Raw genomic sequence first — 19,959 nt, 5'->3', positions numbered from 1 at the left:
GGGCATTTTCTCTCCAATAACTTTAAATCAAATGACATAAAAAATAAATAAATAAATCAAATGACATCATTAATAAAAATTCACCTACATTTTCCCCTTTATTGAAACACTCAGAAAAAATAGTACTTAAAATATTTTAAAATGAATGATTAAAAAAAATGTTAGCACAATAATTTACAGAAGTTCTAACATCCTGTAATTGTCTAATAGGTTTTCATTACTAATATCCTATTTACCCCTAATGCTGGGACATCTGAATCTTAAAAACCAACATTTACCTGGCTGACACAATACAGCAGAAATTGGCTATACCAATATAGAAGCAGTAGGTAAAACATATGTAGTTATCTTCAAAGGCCTACCAAGCAACCAAAAGCATATCGTATATACACAACTAAAGCATGAGAAGAGAAAGTCATTTAACTTGAAAAAGAAGCTTTCCTCAATTTATTCAGGTGACTGCATTCATTTTCTGTTCTCCAGTTTTCAAATCTTTTAAGGTCCTAAAAATCCTGCCTGTTCAACACTGCTGAAATCCTGTGGTTAATTAACATTTTCCCACAAAACTTATTTGGCCGTATTATCTATTTTCAATTTTAAGTGACCTTCAAATTCTCTCTGAAAAGCACTAGAAGATTTTAATTATCAACATGTCTCCTTAAAAACTACCAATAAAACCCCCACATCTTGCAGCCTACTCTTATTTTATGGTGCTCCCTAAAAAACAAACAAAAAACCTCACCTTTCCCAAGGATCAAATAGCTAATAAGAACTGCTTTAAACTTCCCAGGACCTGCATTCCAGCCTTAAACACCTTGAGATCCTGTATTGTGCTGCAGCTATTCAGCAGGCACATGATCACAAGATTTTTCAGCAGCCTTAGGTCTTCTACTGTTGCAAAACTTCTCTTCAGCGTTCTAGCTGCTAGATTGTTACATTGTTGCCTTCACTGCTTTACCTGTTTAGTTACCAACCCAAACATCCGGCGGAATTCAAACCCTTCAAACTACCTTCCTAAACCTACCTAGAGTATTCCCATGTAACTTGGAGAAAGAGCTGCAGCGGGATAATAACTTGAGTTCGGACGTTCACCCCTTGAACCAAACTGCTGTTGCCAGGGTCTGCGGCAGTAATGCAGGGGTTTGTTTGAGACTAATGACGTCTTTTACCCTAGAAATAGCCCATCTCTACTAAATCCCTTTTAGTCGCTGAGATTTCTGCGTTAACAATGCTCAACAGGAAGGTACTCGAAACAGTCGAAGGACGTGTTGTTCTAATTTGGTCTTAATATTTTCCTCAATCATGCTGGCCACGGCAAGGACATTTTTCCATACAACGTTTGCAACTGAAGAAAAGAAAAATCAAGCTGTTGGTAGCAGTCACCACCCGGATGTAAAGTCCATTATCAAGAAGCTTTCTACAAATCTCTTAAGGTAGCATTTGGGGCTAAGCTTACATCGACCATCCTCCTGTAACTTACTGTTTTGCAAGCCCATTTAACAACGTAATGACAACAGCAACATTTACGCTCTGGGAAATCTCAATGTTTGACTAACCATGGAGGCGTCTGATAACTAAAGCCCCCTTTTTCCGGGTGAGGAAATGGAAAAATAGACAATGAAAGTGATTTGTTACAGTGAGCAAGGAGGGAGAAGGATCCCATGAAGAGCCGTGCGAGCAAAATCCAGGGGTTTAGGAGCCCCAGTCTCAGCAACACTCGCCCCAAAACCTCCCACCCCACCCCACCCCCGCTTTCTCCTGGGAGCCAGCCCAGCGCCCGCACACGCTGGGCACACCCGAGGGCAGCACAGCCACCCCACCCAGCAGCCAGGCTGGGGCTCCCAAACCCGCAGACCAAACAGGACGAGGCCGCAAACCCAGCGGCCCGAGTTAAAGACCTAAGATACAGAGTGAGAGAAGATGCGGCCTCGCCTCAAACCCGGAGGCCCCTAGAGGAATCGGAGGCGGGAGAAAAGGGAGCAGGTTCGGAAGCCACAGCAGAGCCCCGAGCTAAAGAAAACTGGGAGTGGGGGATGTGGAGGCTCTGGTTCGGCCAGCGCCTTCCCCGGACCTCGGCGACGCCCGTGTTTACCTGAAAGTCTCGGTCCTCGTTGAAGCGGGAGAAGCGGTCCGCCATTTTGCCGCCTTCACTCCTCTCAGGACGACGCTCTCCGGTTCGCTCCTTCCCTCCCGCGACACCCGCCCCCTCGCTCTCCTTCTGTGTTCCCCGCCTCCTCCCACGCCCACCCGCGCGCGCAGGCGAGGGAGGGAGGAAGCGAGAATGCGTATCCCGACCACTGCCCCGATGGCGCAGGCGCCTTTCCGTCCTGGAGGCGGAACCTTCCCTGGCGTCTCGGTTTCGCGCGCGACCCAAAGCGACCCCGGCGCCGCGCGTGCGTACTCGCGCTAGAGGGCCGCAAGCGCTTCCGGAGAGAAAGGTCACGAGGGGGCGCTGAGCGCCCGGATCCGGATGTTTTTCTTCAGCTCGTTTCTGTTAGTGGGTTCTCTTTTTGTCCGCTTGTTTGCCTGAATACACAGAAGCCCACCCTCTGCTTTCTTCACCAAATAACAGCATAATGTATTGGCCGAAAGCGCAGATTTTGGAGCCAGACTTCTTAGTTTAGAATCCTTGTTTACCTTGAAGATTAATCGTCGAACGAGACAGGAAATATCCCTTCTCTCACAAGGCCTATATTCCAGTGGGGAAAATGAGATAAATAATTACATAATTTTAAAAGTTAACGAGTGCTAGCGTAAAAAAACCAAACAAACAGGGTGATGAGAGAGAGCAACGACCTCCGAAACGACCTTTGATCCAAGAAGCAGCAAAGGGCATGCTGCTTTGGGACCGAGAGAACCTTTAGACCCAAAGAGCCAAAGACTGCTAATAACATGGCATTTTCAAGCGATCACTTGAGAGTATTTCTCAAGAGATGACAGTTGATCCAAATAAACTACAGCTCTCTGGACTTAAGTTTCCTTTTTAAAAATAAGGAAATTAGGGTGCTCGGGGCTGGTGCACTGGGATGACCCAGAGGGATGGGACAGGGAGGGAGGTGGGAGGGTGGTTAGGATGGGGAACACATGTACACCCGTGGCTGATTCATGGCTGCTGCTGCTGCTAGGTCACGTCAGTCGTGTCCAACTCTGTGCGACCCCATAGACAGCGGCCCACCAGGCTCTCCCGTCCCTGGGATTCTCCAGGCAAGAACACGGGAGTGGGTTGCCATTTCCTTCTCCAATGCAGGAAAGTGAAAAGTGAAAGTGACACTTAGCGACCCCATGGACTGCAGCCTACCAGGCTCCCCCGTCCATGGGATTTTCCAGGCAAGAGTACTGGAGTGGGTGATTCATGGCAATGTATGGCAAAACCACTACAATATTGTGAAGTAATTAGCCTCCAATTGAATAAATTTATTTAAAAAATAAGGAAATCGAATTTAGTAATCTCTACTGCCCCTGCCCAGCACTGACTTTGTATGGTTTATGAATCAGATTTTTCCATCCTTTGAACTTCCTGAGCACCACACATAGCCCTCCAGCCCCCTTAGCCAAAATACATAAAACAGGAGAGGTGGCAGGACTTTTAAAAGAAGAGTGTGATGTGCTAAGTCGCTTTAGTTTTGTCCATCTCTGTGCAACCCTATGGACTGTAGCCTGCCAAGCTACTATGCCCATGAGATTCTCCAGGCAAGAATACAGGAGTGGGTTGCCAGTACCCTCCTGCAGGGGATCTTCCCAACCCAGGGACAGAACCCCTGCATCTCTAACTTCTCTTGCATTGGCAGGTGGGGTCTTTACCACTAGTGCCACCTTGAAAAGAGTAGTTGACAGAAATCACACGTTGGAAAAATGGCTCTTACCCTACCCTGAGAGAGTCAAATGAAATGTTTTGAGAACGTGTGTATCTTCTATTCCCTTGTTATTAAACTCTGCCTCACGTTACCCCCAGTCCAAGCAGAATACAATGCTAAGCAGTGAAAAGAGCTCCCTATTTAAGGAGAGGCAGAACACACAGAATTGAAACATTATAAAGAGACTTGAGGGTAAATAGGGTAGATTGAATTCCATGCAGTCACAAGACACATTTACCTCTTCTCCCTCTGCCAACCCCACTGAAATGACACTTAAAAGGATGAGAAGGGCATAAGCTCCCATGAACAAACAGATCTGAAGAAGGGACAATAGCAAATAAGTGATGTGATGTCAACAACATTTGGAAGCTGGAGAGCATAGATAAATGTAAATGGCTTTAGCAGAATGGAGAAACAAAGTCTTGGAGTAGAGAAGCCAGGAAACAAATTGATTGAGGCTAAGGTGTAGCAGAGAAGCTCAAGAACTGGAATTGCCAGGTACCACTGAAGGTGAGGGTGTAAATGGGGTTAAAAACAAGAGGACTGGTTACAAAGCAGTTCAGGGAGCAGTTAGACTGTAAATCCCTTTCCCACCCAGGTAACAACTGGAGGGCTCGTCTCTGAAAAGACTGAACCAGTGAGGCTTCATGTGATAGCAAAAGAGGGAGATATGCTGAAAATGGGAAGTTTTGGTAGATGGCAACATTCTGATCACAGAGTTGGGCTTCTCCCAGTGAGAGACTATACCATCTGTAGGCTGGAACAACAACAACAAAAAAAACACAACCTAAAAGTTAAGAGTTAATGCTTTATTCTGGCTTCCCTGGTGGCTCAGAGGGTAAAGAATCTGCCTGCAATGCGGGAGATGTGGGTTCAATCCCTGGGTTGGGAAGATCCCCTGGAGGAGGGCATGGCAACCCACTCCAGTATTCTTGCCTGGAGAATCCCGATGGACAGAGGAGCCTCCAGGCTACAGTCCATGGTCTATGGTCTATGGTCACAAACAGTCGGACACAACTGAGCAACTAAGCACAGCATGTTTTATTCAGCAGATATTCTGAGGACTTCAAGCCTGGGAGATAGGACTCTCAGGTCACTCTAAGGAACTTCTCTGAAGAGGGGGGGAAGGGAGGAGCCAGAATCTATAGAAGTTTTTGCAGTAAAGACCAGGTAGTCAGGACATCAAAAGATTACTATTAATTAAAGAAAACCAGATACCTCAAGTTAAAGAATTTAGCACTTTTCTATGTATGGGAAGATGCAAGAGTCTGGGCTCAGTGATAATGCACCTCAGCTCTCTGGTGCCGGTATCCTGTGCTTTCTCATCCTGAGTTTCCTGAGGGTGAACCCTTGGGCATGGCTGCAGCCATGGACATTCTGTTACAACCTGAATTCCCTTAGGGCTCACTGTTCAGATCAGATCAGATCAGTTGCTCAGTCGTGTCTGACGCTTTGCAACCCCATGAAATGCAGCACACCAGGTGTCCCTGTCCATCACCAACTGCCGGAGTTCACTCAGACTCATGTCCATTGAGTCAGTGATGCCATCCAGCCATCTCATCCTCTGTCATCCCTTTCTCCTCTTGCCCCCAATCCCTCCCAGCATCAGAGTCTTTTCCAATGAGTCAACTCTTTGCATGAGGTGGCCAAAGTACTGGAGTTTCAGCTTTAGCATCATTCCTTCCAAAGAAATCCCAGGGCTGATCTCCTTCAGAATGGACTGGTTGGATCTCCTTGCAGTCCAAGGGACTCTCAAGAGTCTTCTCCAACACCACAGTTCAAAAGCATCAATTCTTCGGTGCTCAGCCTTCTTCACAGTCCAACTCTCACATCCATACGTGACCACAGGGAAAACCATAGCCTTGACTAGATGAACCTTTGTTGGCAAAGTAATGTCTCTGCTTTTGAATATGCTATTTAGGTTGGTCATAACTTTCCTTCCAAAGAGTAAGCATCTTTTAATATCATGGCTGCAGTCACCATCTGTAGTGATTTTAGCCCAGAAAAATAAAGTGTGACACTGTTTCCACTGTTTCCCCATCTATTTCACATGAAGTCATGGGACCAGATGCCATGATCTTCGTTTTCTGAATGTTGAGCTTTAAGCCAACTTTTTCACTCTCCACTTTCACTTTCATCAGGAGGCTTTTTAGTTCCTCTTCACTTTCTGCCATAAGGATGGTGTCATCTGCATGTCTGAGGTTATTGATATTTCTCCCGGCAATCTTGATTCCAGCTTGTGTTTCTTCCAGTCCAGAGTTTCTCATGATGTACTCTGCATATAAGTTAAATAAACAGGGTAACAATATACAGCCTTGACGAACTCCTTTTCCTATTTGGAACCAGTCTGTTGTTCCATGTCCAATTCTAACTGTTGCTTCCTGACCTGCATATAAATTTCTCAAGAGGCAGATCAGGTGGTCTGGTATTCCCATCTCTTGAAGAATTTTCCACAGTTTACTGTGATCCACACAGTCAAAGGCTTTGGCATAGTCAATAAAGCAGAAATAGATGCTTTTCTGGAACTCTCTTGCTTTTTCCATGATCCAGCGGATGTTGGCAATTTGATCTCTGGTTCCTCTGCATTTTCTAAAATCAGCTTGAACATCAGGAAGTTCACGGTTCACATATTGCTGAAGCCTGGCTTGGAGAATTTTGAGCATTACTTGACTAGCGTGTGAGATGAGTGCAATTGTGTGGTAGTTTGAGCATTCTTTGGCATTGCCTTTCTTTGGGATTGGAATGAAAACTGACCTTTTCCAGTCCTGTGGCCACTGCTGAGTTTTCCAAATTTGCTGGCATATTGAGTGCAGCACTTTCACAGCATCATCTTTCAGGATTTGGAATAGCTCCACTGGAATTCCATCACCTCCACTAGCTTTGTTCATAGTGATGCTTTCTAAGGCCCACTTGACTTCACATTCCAGGATGTCTGGCTCTAGGTCAGTGATCACACCATCGTGATTATCTTGGTCGTGAAGATCTTTTTTGTACAGTTCTTCTGTGTACTCTTGCGATCTCTTCTTAATATCTTCTGATTCTGTTAGGTCTATACCATTTCTGTCCTTTATCGAGCTCATCTTTGCATGAAATGTTCCTTTGGTATCTCTGATTTTCTTGAAGAGATCCCTAGTCTTTCCCATTCTGTTGTTTTCCTCTATTTCTTTGCATTGATCGCTGAGGAAGGCTTTCTTATCTCTCCTTGCTATTCTTTGGAACTCTGCATTCAGATGTTTATATCTTTCCTTTTTTCCTTTGCTTTTCGCTTCTCTTCTTTTCACAGCTATTTGTAAGGTCTCCCCAGACAGCCATTTTGCTTTTTTGCATTTCTTTTCCATGGAGATGGTCTTGATCCCTGTCTCCTGTACAATGTCACGAACCTCATTCCAGAGTTCATCAGGCACTCTATCTATCAGATCTAGGTCCTTAAATCTATTTCTCACTTCCACTGTATAATCATAAGGGATTTGATTTAGGTCATACCTGAATGGTCTAGTGGCTTTCCCTACTTTCTTCAGTTTAAGTCTGAATTTGGCAATAAGGAGTTCATGGTCTGAGCCACAGTCAGCTCCCGGTCTTGTTTTTGCTGACTGTATAGAGTTTCTCCATCTTTGGCTGCAAAGAATATAATCAATCTGATTTCGGTGTTGACCATCTGGTGATGTCCATGTGTAGAGTCTTCTCTTGTGTTGTTGGAAGAGGGTGTTTGTTATGACCAGTGCATTTTCTTGGCAAAACTCTATTAGTCTTTGCCCTGCTTCATTCTGTATTCCAAGGCCAAATTTGCCTGTTACTCCAGGTGTTTCTTGACTTCCTACTTTTGCATTCCAGTCCCCTATAATGAAAAGGACATCTTTTTTGGGTGTTAGTTCTAAAAGGTCTTATAGGTCTTCATAGAACCGTTCAACTTCAGCTTCTTCAGCGTTACTGGTTGGGGCATAGACTTGGATTACTGTGATACTGAATGGTTTGCCTTGGAAACAAACAGAGATCATTCTGTCGTTTTTGAGATTGCATCCAAGTACTGCATTTCTGACTCTTTTGTTGACCATGATAGCCACTCCATTTCTTCTGAGGGATTCCTGCCCGTAGTAGTAGATATAATGGTCATCTGAGTTAAATTCACCCATTCCAGTCCATTTCAGTTTGCTGATTCCTAGAATGTCAACATTCACTCTTGCCAACTCTTGTTTGACCACTTCCAATTTGCCTTGATTCATGGACCTGACATTCCAGGTTCCTATGCAATATTGCTGTTTACAGCACCGGACCTTGCTTGTATCACCAGTCACATCCACAGCTGGGTATTGTTTTTGCTTTGGCTCCATCCCTTCATTCTTTCTGGAGTTATTTCTCCACTGATCTGCAGTAGCATATTGGGCACCTACTGACCTGGGGAGTTCCTCTTTCAGTATCCTATCATTTTGCCTTTTCATACTGTTCATGGGGTTCTCAAGGCAAGAATACTGAAGCGGTTAGGGAGGTTATAATGTGGACTTGATGGATGCAACATCCTTTGTTTACTGTACATCTCTTCCTGTTGGGATCCTTGTTCATATTGTGAATGTTGTGAATATTGTGAATGTTGTGAATATTGTGAATGTTGCCTGCCATATTAGGTAAAAGATAATGCAGCCGTCAAGCCACTACATCCCCCCTGGGTGGGCCTGAAGGGATTTAGAAAAGACAGAGGAACCAGAAGTCAAATTGCCAACATCCATTGGATTGTAGAGAAAGCAAGAGAATTCTAGAAAAACATCTATTTCTGCTTCAGTGACTATGCTAAAGCCTTTGACTCTGTGGATCACAACAAACTGTGGAAAATACTTAAAGAGATGGGAATACCAGACCACATTATCTGTCTCCTGAGAAAACTGTATGCAGGTCAAGAAGCAACAATTAGAACCCGACATGGAACAATGGGCTGGTTCAAAATTGAGAAAAGAGTTCATCAAGGCTGTATATTGTCACCCTGCTTATTTAACTTATATGCAGAGTACATCATATGAAATGCCAGGCTGGATGAATCTGAAGCTGGAATCAAGATTGTAAGGAGAAATATCATCAACCTCAGATATGCAGATGATACCACTTTAACAGAAGAAAACAAAGAGGAACTAAAGAGCCTCTTGATGAGGGTGAAAGAAGAGAGTGAAAAAGCTGGCTTAAAACTCAACATTCAAAAAACTAAGATCATGGCATGCGGTCCCATTACTTCATGGCAAATGGATGGGGAAAAAATGGAAACAGTGACAGACTTTATTTTCTTGGACCCCAAAATCACTGTGGATGGAGACTGCAGCCATGAACTTAAAAGATGCTTGCTTCTTGGGAAAAAAACTATGACAAATCTAGACAACTTGTTAAAAAGCAGAGACATCACTTTGCTGACAAAAGTCCATATAGTCAAAGCTATGGTTTTTCCAGTAGTCATGTACTGATGTGAGAGTTGAACCATAAAAAAGGTTGAGTGCTGAAGAATTGATGCTTTCAAATTGTGGTGCTGGAGACTGCACCCTTGGACTACCAGGAGATCAAACCAGTCAGTTCTAAAGAAAGTCAACCCTGAATATTCATTGGAAGGACTGATGCTGAAACTGAAGCTCCAGTATTTGGCCACCTGATACAAAGAGCCGACTCATTGGAAAAGACCATGATGCTGGAAAGAATGAGAGCAGGAGGAGGAGGGGGTGACAGGATGAGATGGTTGGATGGCATCGTTGATACAATGGACATGAGTCTGAGCAAACTCTGAGAGACAGTGAAGGACAGGGAAGTCTGGCATGCTGCAGTCCACAGGGTTGCAAAGACTCAGGCATGACTTAGCCATGACAATAACATGACAATAACAACAACCCTTCATTAATTTTCACACATTTAATCTCAAAATCATCTAAATAGCTGATAACATAAATATCAGCACCAAAATTGCAACTAGCTGTTGAATAACCATCAACAGAAGGATGCTGGAACCTACCAAAAAAAGATATCCCACATCCAAAGACAGGGAGGAAGCTGCAGCAAGATGGTAGGAGGGGCACAATCACAATAAAATCAAACTCCTTACCCACTGGGTGGGTGGCCCACAAACTGGAGAACAATAATACCAAAGAAGTTGTGAAGGTTCTGAACCCCACACAGGCTTCCCAGCCTGGGGATCTGACAAAGGGCCTGGAAATCCCCAAGGACTCTGACCTTGAAGGTCAGCAGGATTTGATTATAGGACTTCCACAGGACTCTGGGTAACAGAGACTCCAGTCTTGGAGTGCACAAATGAAATCTTGTGTACGCCAAGACCCAGAGGAAAGGAGTAGTGACCTCACAGGAGACTGAACCAAAACTACCTACTAGTGTTGGAGGGTCTCCTGTGGAGGTGAGGGTTGGCAGGGGCTCACCACAGGGACAGTGGCACTGGCAGCAGCAGTCCTGGAAGGCCCCTTTTGGCATAAGCCCTCTTGGAGGTTGCCTTTAACTCTACTATAGAACCTGTAGACCCCAGGGCTGGGTTGCCTCAGGCCAAACAATAGGGAGGGAGTGCCACCCTACCCATCAGCAGATAATTGGATTAAAGCAAGGCCTTGCCCACCAGAGCAAAACCTAGGTTTCCCACTCCCAGTCCCTCCAATCAGGAAGCTTACACGAGCCTCTTAGCTTCCTCCTTTAGAGGGCAGAGAAAAGAAGCAAGAAGAACCACAATCCCACAGCTAGAACAAAAACCACATTACAGAAAGTTAATCGAGATGAAAAAGCAGAAAGTTATGACCCAGATGAAGGGACAAGGTAAAACCTCTGAAAAACAACTAAATGAAGTGGAGATAGGCAACCTTTCAGAAAAAGAATTTAGAATAATGATAGTGAAGATGATCCAGGATCTTGGGAAAACAATGGAGAAGATGCAAGAAATGTTTACCAAAGACCTATAAGAAAGAAAGAACAAATAGAGATGAATAATACACTAGAAGGAATCAATAGCAGAATAACAGAAGTAGAAGAACAGATAAATGACCTGGAGGAAAGAATGGTAGAAATCACTGCTGCAGAACAGAATACAGAAAAAAGAATGAAAAAAAAAAGGAAGACAGCCTAAGAGACCTCTGGGACAACATTAAACACACCAAAAATCTCCCAGAAGGAGGAGGAGAGAGAGAAAGGACCTGAGAAAATATTTGAAGAGATAATAACTGAAAACTTCCCTAACATGGGAAAGGAAATAGTCAATCAAGTCCAGGAAGCACAGAGAGTTCCAGGCAGGATAAATGCAAGGAGGAACCCCCCAAGATACATAGTAATAAAACTGACAAAAATTAAAGACAAAGATAAAATATAAAAAGCAACAAGGGAAAAACGACAAATAACCAGGGAACTCCCATCAGGTTATCAGCTGATTTCTCAACAGAAACTCAACAAGCCAGAAGAGAATGGCATGATCTACTTAAAGGGATGAAAGGGAAGAACCTACAGCCAAGGGTACTCTACCCAGCAAGACTCTCATTCAGATTTGATGGAGAAATCAAAAGCTTTCCAGACAAGCAAAAGTTAAGAGAATTCAGCACCACCAAACCAGCTTTACAACAAATGCCAAAGGAACTTCTCTAGGCAGGAAACACAAGACAAAGAAAAGACCAACAGAAAACAAACCCAAAACAATTAAGAAAATGGTAACAGGACCATCAGTTCATTCGCTCAGTAGTATACAACTCTTTGTGACCCCATGGACTGCAGCATGCCAGGCCTCCCTGTCCATCACCAACTCCCAGACCTTACACAAACTCATGTCCATTGAATCAGTGATGCCATCCAACCATCTCATCCTCTGTCATCTCCTTCTCCTCCCACTTTCAATCTTTCCCAGAATCAGGGCCTTTTCAAATGATTCAGTTTTTCGCATGAGGTGGCCAAAGTATTGGAGTTTCAGCTTCAACATTAGTCCTTCCAGTGAACACTCAGGACTGATCTCCTTTAGGATGGACTGGTTGGATCTCCTTGCAGTCCAAGGGACTCTCAAGAGTCTTCTCCAACCCCACAGTTCAAAAGCATCAATTCTTCGGTGCTCAGCTTTCTTTATAGTCCAACTCTCACATCCATACATGACTACTGGAAAAATCATAGCCTTGACTAGATGGACCTTTGTTGGCAAAGTAATGTCTCTGCTTTTTAATTTGCTGTCTAGGTTGGTCATAACTTTCCTTCCAAGGAGTACGGGTCTTTTAATTTCATGGCTGCAATCACCATCTGCAGTGATTTTGGAGCCCCCCCAAAATAAAGTCTGACACTGTTTCCACTGTTTCCCCATCTATCTGCCATGAAGTGATGGGACAGGATGCCATGATCTTAGTTTTCTGAATGTTGAGCTTTAAGCCAACTTTTTCACTCTCCTCTTTCACTTTCATCAAGAGGCTCTTTAGTTTTTCACTTTCTGCCATAAGGGTGGTATCATCTGCATATCTGAGGTTATTGATATTTCTCCCAGAAATCTTGATTCCAGCTTGTGCTTCATCCAGCCCGGCGTTTCTCATGATGTACTCTGCATATAAGTTAAATAAGCAGGGTGACAATATACAGCCTTGACGTACTCCTTTCCCAGTTTGGAACCAGTCTGTTGTTTCATGTCCAGTTCTAACTGTTGCTTCCTGACCTGCATACAGATTTCTCAAGAGGCAGGTGGTGGTCTGGGCAGGTGATCTGGTATTCCCATCTCTTTCAGAATTTTCCAGTTTACTGTGATGCACATAGTCAAAGGCTTTGGCATAGTCAATAAAGCAGAAATAGATGTTTTTCTGGAACTCTCTCTTGCTTTTTCGATGATCCAACGGATGTTTGGAATTTGATCTCTGGTTCCTCTGCCTTTTCTAAAACCAGCTTGAACATCTGGAAGGTCACAAGCCTGGCTTGGGGAATTTACATATTGATAATTACCTTAAATGTAAATTGATTAAATGCACCAACCAAAAGACATAGACTAGCTGGGTGAATGAAAACATGTGCATGTATGCACTTCCACTTACTACATCACTCTGCTTGATGCCCTCAAACTGTATGTAATTATTTTATATTGTTAGGTTAATCATGTTCCCATTATGGCTTGCAACTGTAATTATCTTTTTTTAGGGGGGCGGTTCTGGCTATTGATTGTGAAAACTGACAAACATCTTTTACTATTGTGATTATGTAACTATTACTCACTTAATACCATGTATCATGATTGGTCAACAGAAAAATAATAGAACTCTATATCAACAAAGGAAGTGAAAGTCGTTCAGTCATGCTCGATTCTTTGCGACCCCATGGACTGTAACCTGCCAGGCTCCTTTGTTCATGGAATTCTCCTGGCAAGAATACTGCCGCCGCCGCTGCCAAGTCGCTTCAGTCATGTCCGACTCTGTGCGACCTCATGGACTGCAGCCTACCAGGCTTCTCCGTCCATGGGATTCTCCAGGCAAGAATACTGCAGTGGGTAGCTGTTCCCTTCTCCAGGGGATCTTCCCAATCCAGGGCTTTAACCCAGGTCTCCTGCATTGCAGGCAGATTCTTTACTGTCTGAGCCACCAGGGAAGCCCAAGAACACAGAAGTGGTTTGCCATGCCCACCTCCAGGGGATCTTCCTGACCCAGGGATCGAACCTGTGTCTCTCACATCTCCTGCATTGGTAGGCAGGGTCTTTACCACTAGCACCATCTGGGAAACCCCTATAGCACCAAAACTAGGATCGAATAGAAAAACCTGTAATCACTTTTGAAAATCCGGATGCATATCAGAATTACCTTGAAATTTTTTGGAAAATACATATGCTGTTATTGCTCTTTTCTCCAGAGTTCTAGATATGTTTCTAATGAGCAGCCATGTTTAAAAACAACTGGACTGGATGATGATCGTTTACTTTTATCTAGCGTGTTCCGCTTTTTCTGTTTCATATTCAGTGCTCCCATTTCATTTAGTTTGTTTTCCATTTCTCCATCTCTTCTTTTTTTTAAAAATTCTTTCTCAATGGCATTGAAACATGTAAAATATCATGTATGAAACGAATTGCCAGTCCAGGTTCGATGCACGATACTGGATGCTTGGGGCTGGTGCACTGGGATGACCCAGAGGGATGGAATGGGGAGGGAGGAGGGAGGAGGGTTCAGGATGGGGAACACATGTATACCTGTGGTGGATTCATTTTGATATTTGGCAAAACTACAATTATGTAAAGTTTAAAAATAAAATAAAATAAAATAAAAATTCTTTCTCAAGCCTTTATCAAGCATAATACAAAGTTTTGTGTACAAATATATAAATAGTATGCATATTATATATCTTAGAAAAGTTATGAATTTTTGCCAAACTAAAAAGTTATGATATTTTGACTCCACTTGTTTGACTTAGCATGAGTAGAATGCTAGATTTTTAATTTTAAAAATAGATATGCCATAAGCAACAAAGATTTACTGTGTAGCACAGGGGAACTATAGTCAATATCTTGTAATAACTTATAATGGAAAATAATCTGAAAAATTATATATGTGTATATGTATAACTGAATCATCTTGCTGTACACCTGAAACCTTGTAAGTCAACTATACTTAATAATATATACATATTATAAAATTTTAAAATTGAAAAAAAAAAAACTCCTCATTGGGTAGATGAAAAGGCAAGGCTCAGAAAGGTCAAATCATTTGTTCTTGGTCACACAGCTAATTAGATTCAAACACAGTTTGTTCATCCCTGCTCACTCAGAGGAAAGATAGCAACTTAAGTGTGAGACTTAGGATAGAATTAAGGCAATGGGAGAAAAAGAGCCTATGGTATTCGCAATACCCAAAGGATAAAAAGAAAACACTGGGGGCTTCCCTGATGGCTCAGTGGTAAAGAATCCACCTGCCAATGCAGGAGACACAGGATCAATCCCTGATCCAGGAAGATCCCACATGTTGCAGAGCAACTAAGCTAGTGCATTACAACTATTGAGCCTGTGCTCTAGAGTCTTGGAATCACAATTACTTAGGCTCATGAACCCTAGAGCCTGTGCTCCATAACAAGAGAAGCCATTGCAATGAGAAGCCCGGGCATCACAACTAGAGTGGCCCCCTGCTCTCCACAACCAGAGAAAAGCCTGTGCAGCAACACAGACCCAGCACAGTCAAAAATATAGAAATAAATAAAATTATATATATATATATAAAGAAAGAAACACTGCTGGCCATTGGATTCCCCCATGGTAGGTGGTCAATGCTAGACCAGCTTCCTGGACTGTGTTAGCGTATTCATTCCTTTATTCATCAAATATTTATCCTGTACCTAGTCTGAAGTAGCCCTGCTCTAGCTGCTGGAGATACAGAGCTGAGCACAGCGAGAAAGGTCCTTCATTGACCTTATATTCTGGTCATGGGGAGAAGGTGGGGAGAGACAGACAATACTCAAGTAAACAAATGAGATCATTGCAGATATGGCCAGGTGCTGGGAAGAAAATTATACCCAGTGATGTGATAGAGAAGAACTGGATGAGCCTACTTTAAATTCAGTGACAATCAGGTGACACCTCTGATGAGGTGATATTTGAGCTGAGAGCTGGCTATTATAAACTGGGGCAGACAGTTCCAGACAGAGACAGGGCCAGTCACACAAGGATCTGTACTCAGAAGGGCTCTTTGCTTGGTTTAATACTCTGCTAACACATCTTGAAATTCTTAACAATTTTTAAATAAGGGGCCCACATTTTCATTTTTCACTTGAGCTCTTATTTTACACTCAGAAATGAATTGTCCAAGGAGACACACATGCTGATAAAGCAAAAGACTATTGGGAAGAGGCTCCCAGGCAGAGAGCAGAAACGTAAGGGAACCCAGGTGAACTGCTCTGCCACATGGCTCACAGTCTCAGGTTTTATGGTAATGGGGTTAGTTTCTGGGTTCTCTGTGGCCAGTCATCTCGCTTGGTCCATATTGGTCTGACTCAGGGTCCTTCCTGGTGGTGCACATATCTCTCAGCCAAGATGGGTTCCAGCACAAAGGAGTCTGGGAGGTTGGTAGAACAATATTATGAACTCCCTCCTTTGGGCCCCTCCCAAGTCCTCCTGGTTAATTTTGGGTGGCAGCACTATGTTACTTACGTGAAGTGAAAGAGTCGCTTAGTCATGTCTGACTCTTTGTGACCCCATGGACTGTAGCCTGCCAGGCTCCTCTGTCCAAGGGATTTTGCAGGCAAGAATATTGGAGTGGGTTGCCATTCCCTTCCCAGAGGATCTTCCCAACCCAGGGATCAAACCCACATCTCCTGCACTGCAGGTAGATTCTTTACTGCCTGAGCCACCAGGGAAGGAGAAACCTCCTATTGTGAGACAACTCATGCAAGTGGTTATCATTAAGCCTGGCTAAGGCAGTGGTTTCAGTCAAGGGTCCTCTAATAGAAAGGGAAGCAGGGACTGTCTTACCTAGGAGGACCTCTAAGTCATGGCAAGAAGCTGGAGCTCCACACCGGGCGGGGTCTTTGGCAGATCTAGAGGAAAAAAGCAATGTGACCCTATTAACATTTTCAAGAGCTCCGTCATTGCCTATAAGGAGTATGGATTGTAAGGGGGCAAGAATGGACATGGGAAGAACAGAAATGCATCTACTGCAGTAAATTCCATGAGAGATGATAAATGGTGATGACCTGGACTAAGGTGGCAGTTGCCGTCCATGGGGTTGTAAAGAGTCAGACACGACTGAGCGACTGACAGAACAATAGATATGGAGAGAAAGTAACTTAAGGTACATTTTGAAGAAGGATTTGGTAAGATAATGGATTGCTGCTGCTGCTAAGTCACTTCATTCGTGTCCAACTCTGTGCGACCCCATAGACGGCAGCCCACCAGGCTCTGCTGTCCCTGGGATTCTCCAGGCAAGAACACTGGAGTGGGTTGCCATTTCCTTCTCCGATGCATGAAACTGAAAAGTGAAAGTGAAGGCACTCAGTCATGTCTGACTCTTAGCGACCCCATGGACTGCAGCCCACCAAGGCTCCTCCATCCATGGGATTTTCCAGGCAAGAGTACTGGAGTAGGGTGCCATTGCCTTCTCCGAATATAATGGATTAGATGTTGCTAATAAGAAAAGGAGAGAATCAAGAATGGCTTCCAGGTTTCTGGTATGAATAACCAATGGAATGTGGAGTCATTTGCTGAGATTGGGAAGGTTGGGTGGGTGGCAGACAAATTTAGAAGGTATAAAGAGTTGCATTTTGGATGTGATAAGCCTGAGATGTCTCTGAAAATTAAAATGGAGATGAAAAGAAATTGTCCATGTGGATCTTGAGTTTAGAGGAGATTCTCAAAATGGGGTCAGAATAACACAAGAGTGCTGCTTAAAATGCAGATTATGGTGTCCCCTGTCTCCAGTTCTGCCAAATCTGAACACCACCTCCACCCCCCAAAACATGATTCCGATGAACATGAAAATCTGAAGCCTGCTACTCTAAGAGATTCTATGAGGTCAGAGGCCACAGCATCTACTTCCTTTCTGCAGATTCTTCAGGCTGAGCAATGAACCAGGCACTTAGGGAGACTTACTGAATATTTAACCTTCAGCTGACCTGTGTGACCTGTGTGCTGGGAAAGATTGAAGGCAGGAGGAGAAGGGGACAGCAGAGGATGAGATGGTTGGATGGCATCACCGATTCAATGGACATGAGTTTGAGTAAACTTCTGGAATTGATGATGGATAGGGAGGCCTGGCATGCTGCAGTCCATGGGGTCACAAAGAGTCTGAACTGAGCGACTGAACTGAGCAAATGAACTGAACTGTGATAATAATGGCCCATGACCCCCAAACTTTGTGGGAGACAAACGTGATTTAGATATAATTCTTAATGTTCCCAGGCCAGGTGTAGGGATAGGAATGAGTTTGTAAGGGGTACTGTGTGGGTTCAAAGGAAAAGTCAACTCTTGGTTGTTACTTTGTTTTGTTTTTTGGGTTTGGGGTTTTTTTGGTGCTGAAATCTGGGAATGTCACCTCCTTTTGATAGGAGAAGACAGAACATGATGAATGTCTGAAATAGATATTTTCCAATTTTATTCTTGTCAAATGTGTTTATTTTTTCCACATATCATCATAAATAATTTAATCTACACATACAAGTGTAATCTTCCCCCAAATTTTTAAAGCAGTCTTCTTCTTAAAAAAATAACGTGGTTTTCCATCTCCTACTTCCCTGACCAGCTAATCCATATCTACAACCCCAGTTTGTATTCACTCTTTTTTTTTTTTTTTTTTTTTTTGCCACACTGCACTGTTTGTGGGATCTTAGTTCCCTAGCCAGAGACTGAACCCTGGTCCATGGCATTGAAAGCACTGACTCCTAACCATAGGACCTCCAGGGAATTCCATGTATTCATTCATTAAAAAAAAACACACTCATATAATTGTATACTCACACACATATATACACATATATGTGAAATATTTTTGTTGTTAGTCTTAAAAATACATGTTCACATTATTCACACTTTCCTGCATCTTGCTTTTCTTATTCAACCATTCCTCATGAGGATTGCTCCAAGACAATTGGTGCAGCTCTCATTCTTTTTAAAAACCGCATAATATTCCATTGTCATCCTTTATTCAACCACTCGCTGATGGATGTTCACTGTTTCCGGTGTCTTTGTTATTAATGCTACACTGAGCATCTTTGTACACTTTCATACACTTATCCCTGTGTAGTGGTGGTTTCATTTCCATCAGATAAATTCACAAGAGTGGGGTTGCTCAGTTAAAGAGTAGAAGGGTTTTAAATTTTAATAGATATTGTCAGGTTACTTTTCAGAGAGGTGGCACCACCTCCTTCCCTCAACAATACCCAACAACATCCTAGAATCCACCTTTCTCCATATTCCTTCCAGAAAGTGGTGACTTGGCATCCTTTAATTTTGGTCAGTCTGGTGGGTATAAAGTGACATGTTATTTTGCTATCTGATTTTCCATTTCTCTATCTACTTACGAATTTCAAGTAATTCTTCCATGAATTTCAATGGCTCGGCGGGTAAAGAATCTGCCTGCAATGCAGGAGTTGCAGGTTTGATCTCTGGTTGGAAATATCCCCTGGAGAAAGAAATAGCAACCCACTCCAGTATTCCTGGCTGAAAAATCCCATGGACGGGGAGCCTGGCAGACTATAGTCCAAAGGGTCGCAAAGAATCGGACATGACTGAGCAGGAGCGTGACCTTGCCATTTTTCTATGGGGTTGTCTTGAATTTGTAAGAATTTTCTGTATGGTAGAGCTGTTAACCTATGATTTCCCAACTGCATTGCACATTTAGAAAAAAATCTCTTGTTAATCTAAACAACTGTGTTTATGGTCTATTTTTCCATCCAAAAATAGAACTTTTTTCAGTTTTAGTGAAAGTTGTGTCTGACTCTTTGTGAGTCTGTGGACCCCATGGACTATACAGTCCATGGAATTCTCCAGGCCAGAATACAGGAGTGGGTAGTTGTTCCCTTCTCCAGGGGATCTTCCTGACCCAGGAATCGAACTGGGGTCTCCTGCATTGCAGGTGGATTCTTTACCAGCTGAGCTACCAGGGCAGCCCTTTTTCAGCTTTATTGAGATATAACTGACATATAACATTGTATAAGTTTAAGGTGTACATCATGATCATTTGATAGATGTGTATATTGCAAAATGATTTTTTTAACGTATATAGTTCTGTTACAGCTTTGGGGTTTTTAGTGTTGGTTAAGATTTTCTCATCCTTACATTGTACATGTAGGCTTCTAGATTTTCATACAAGATTTTATGAAATTATTTCAAGATACAATTGACATACAATATTAAGGTGTACAAAGTATTGGTTTGATACCTTTACACATAGCGATATGATCACTACAGTAGTGTTAGCTAAAACCTCCATCATATTTATCATTTCATTTTTTTGTGTGTTGAGAACAGTTAAGATTTAGTCTCAGCATTTTTGAAGTTTATAATATAGTATTATTTTATATAATCACTATGTTGTGAATTAGATCTCCAGAACTTCTCTATCCACTAGTTGTAAAATAAGTCACTTTTTTACATTTAAAAATTTTAATGCATCTAAAGTTGTTTTTTGTATTTGGTGTAAGATAAAGCTCTAGTTTTATTTTCTTTCAT

General features: G+C 42.9%; 1 protein-coding gene across 6 annotated transcripts in view; it reads right to left on the bottom strand.

Annotated features, from left to right (window-relative positions):
• GPATCH8 (G-patch domain containing 8) overlaps window positions 1-2,355 on the bottom strand; it is a 95,329-nt gene extending 92,974 nt beyond the window's left edge. For 5 of the 6 annotated variants that reach the window (XM_044938890.2, XM_025279979.3, XM_025279981.3 and 2 more), the window contains exon 1: window positions 2,093-2,355. Coding sequence is in view for 2 of the 6 variants with exons in the window: in XM_025279976.3 (XP_025135761.1) it covers window positions 2,093-2,137 (45 nt within the window). In the remaining 4 variants the exon portion in view is untranslated. The remainder of the gene's footprint in view (window positions 1-2,092) is intronic. The other variant, XM_025279977.3, reaches the window with a different exon arrangement.
• Window positions 2,356-19,959: the final 17,604 nt, after the last annotated feature.

The sequence above is a fragment of the Bubalus bubalis genome, chromosome 3 (assembly GCF_019923935.1).
Source record: "Bubalus bubalis isolate 160015118507 breed Murrah chromosome 3, NDDB_SH_1, whole genome shotgun sequence".
In the NCBI taxonomy this organism is placed as follows: domain Eukaryota; kingdom Metazoa; phylum Chordata; class Mammalia; order Artiodactyla; family Bovidae; genus Bubalus; species Bubalus bubalis.
This window is presented reverse-complemented; position numbering and strand designations above follow the sequence as displayed.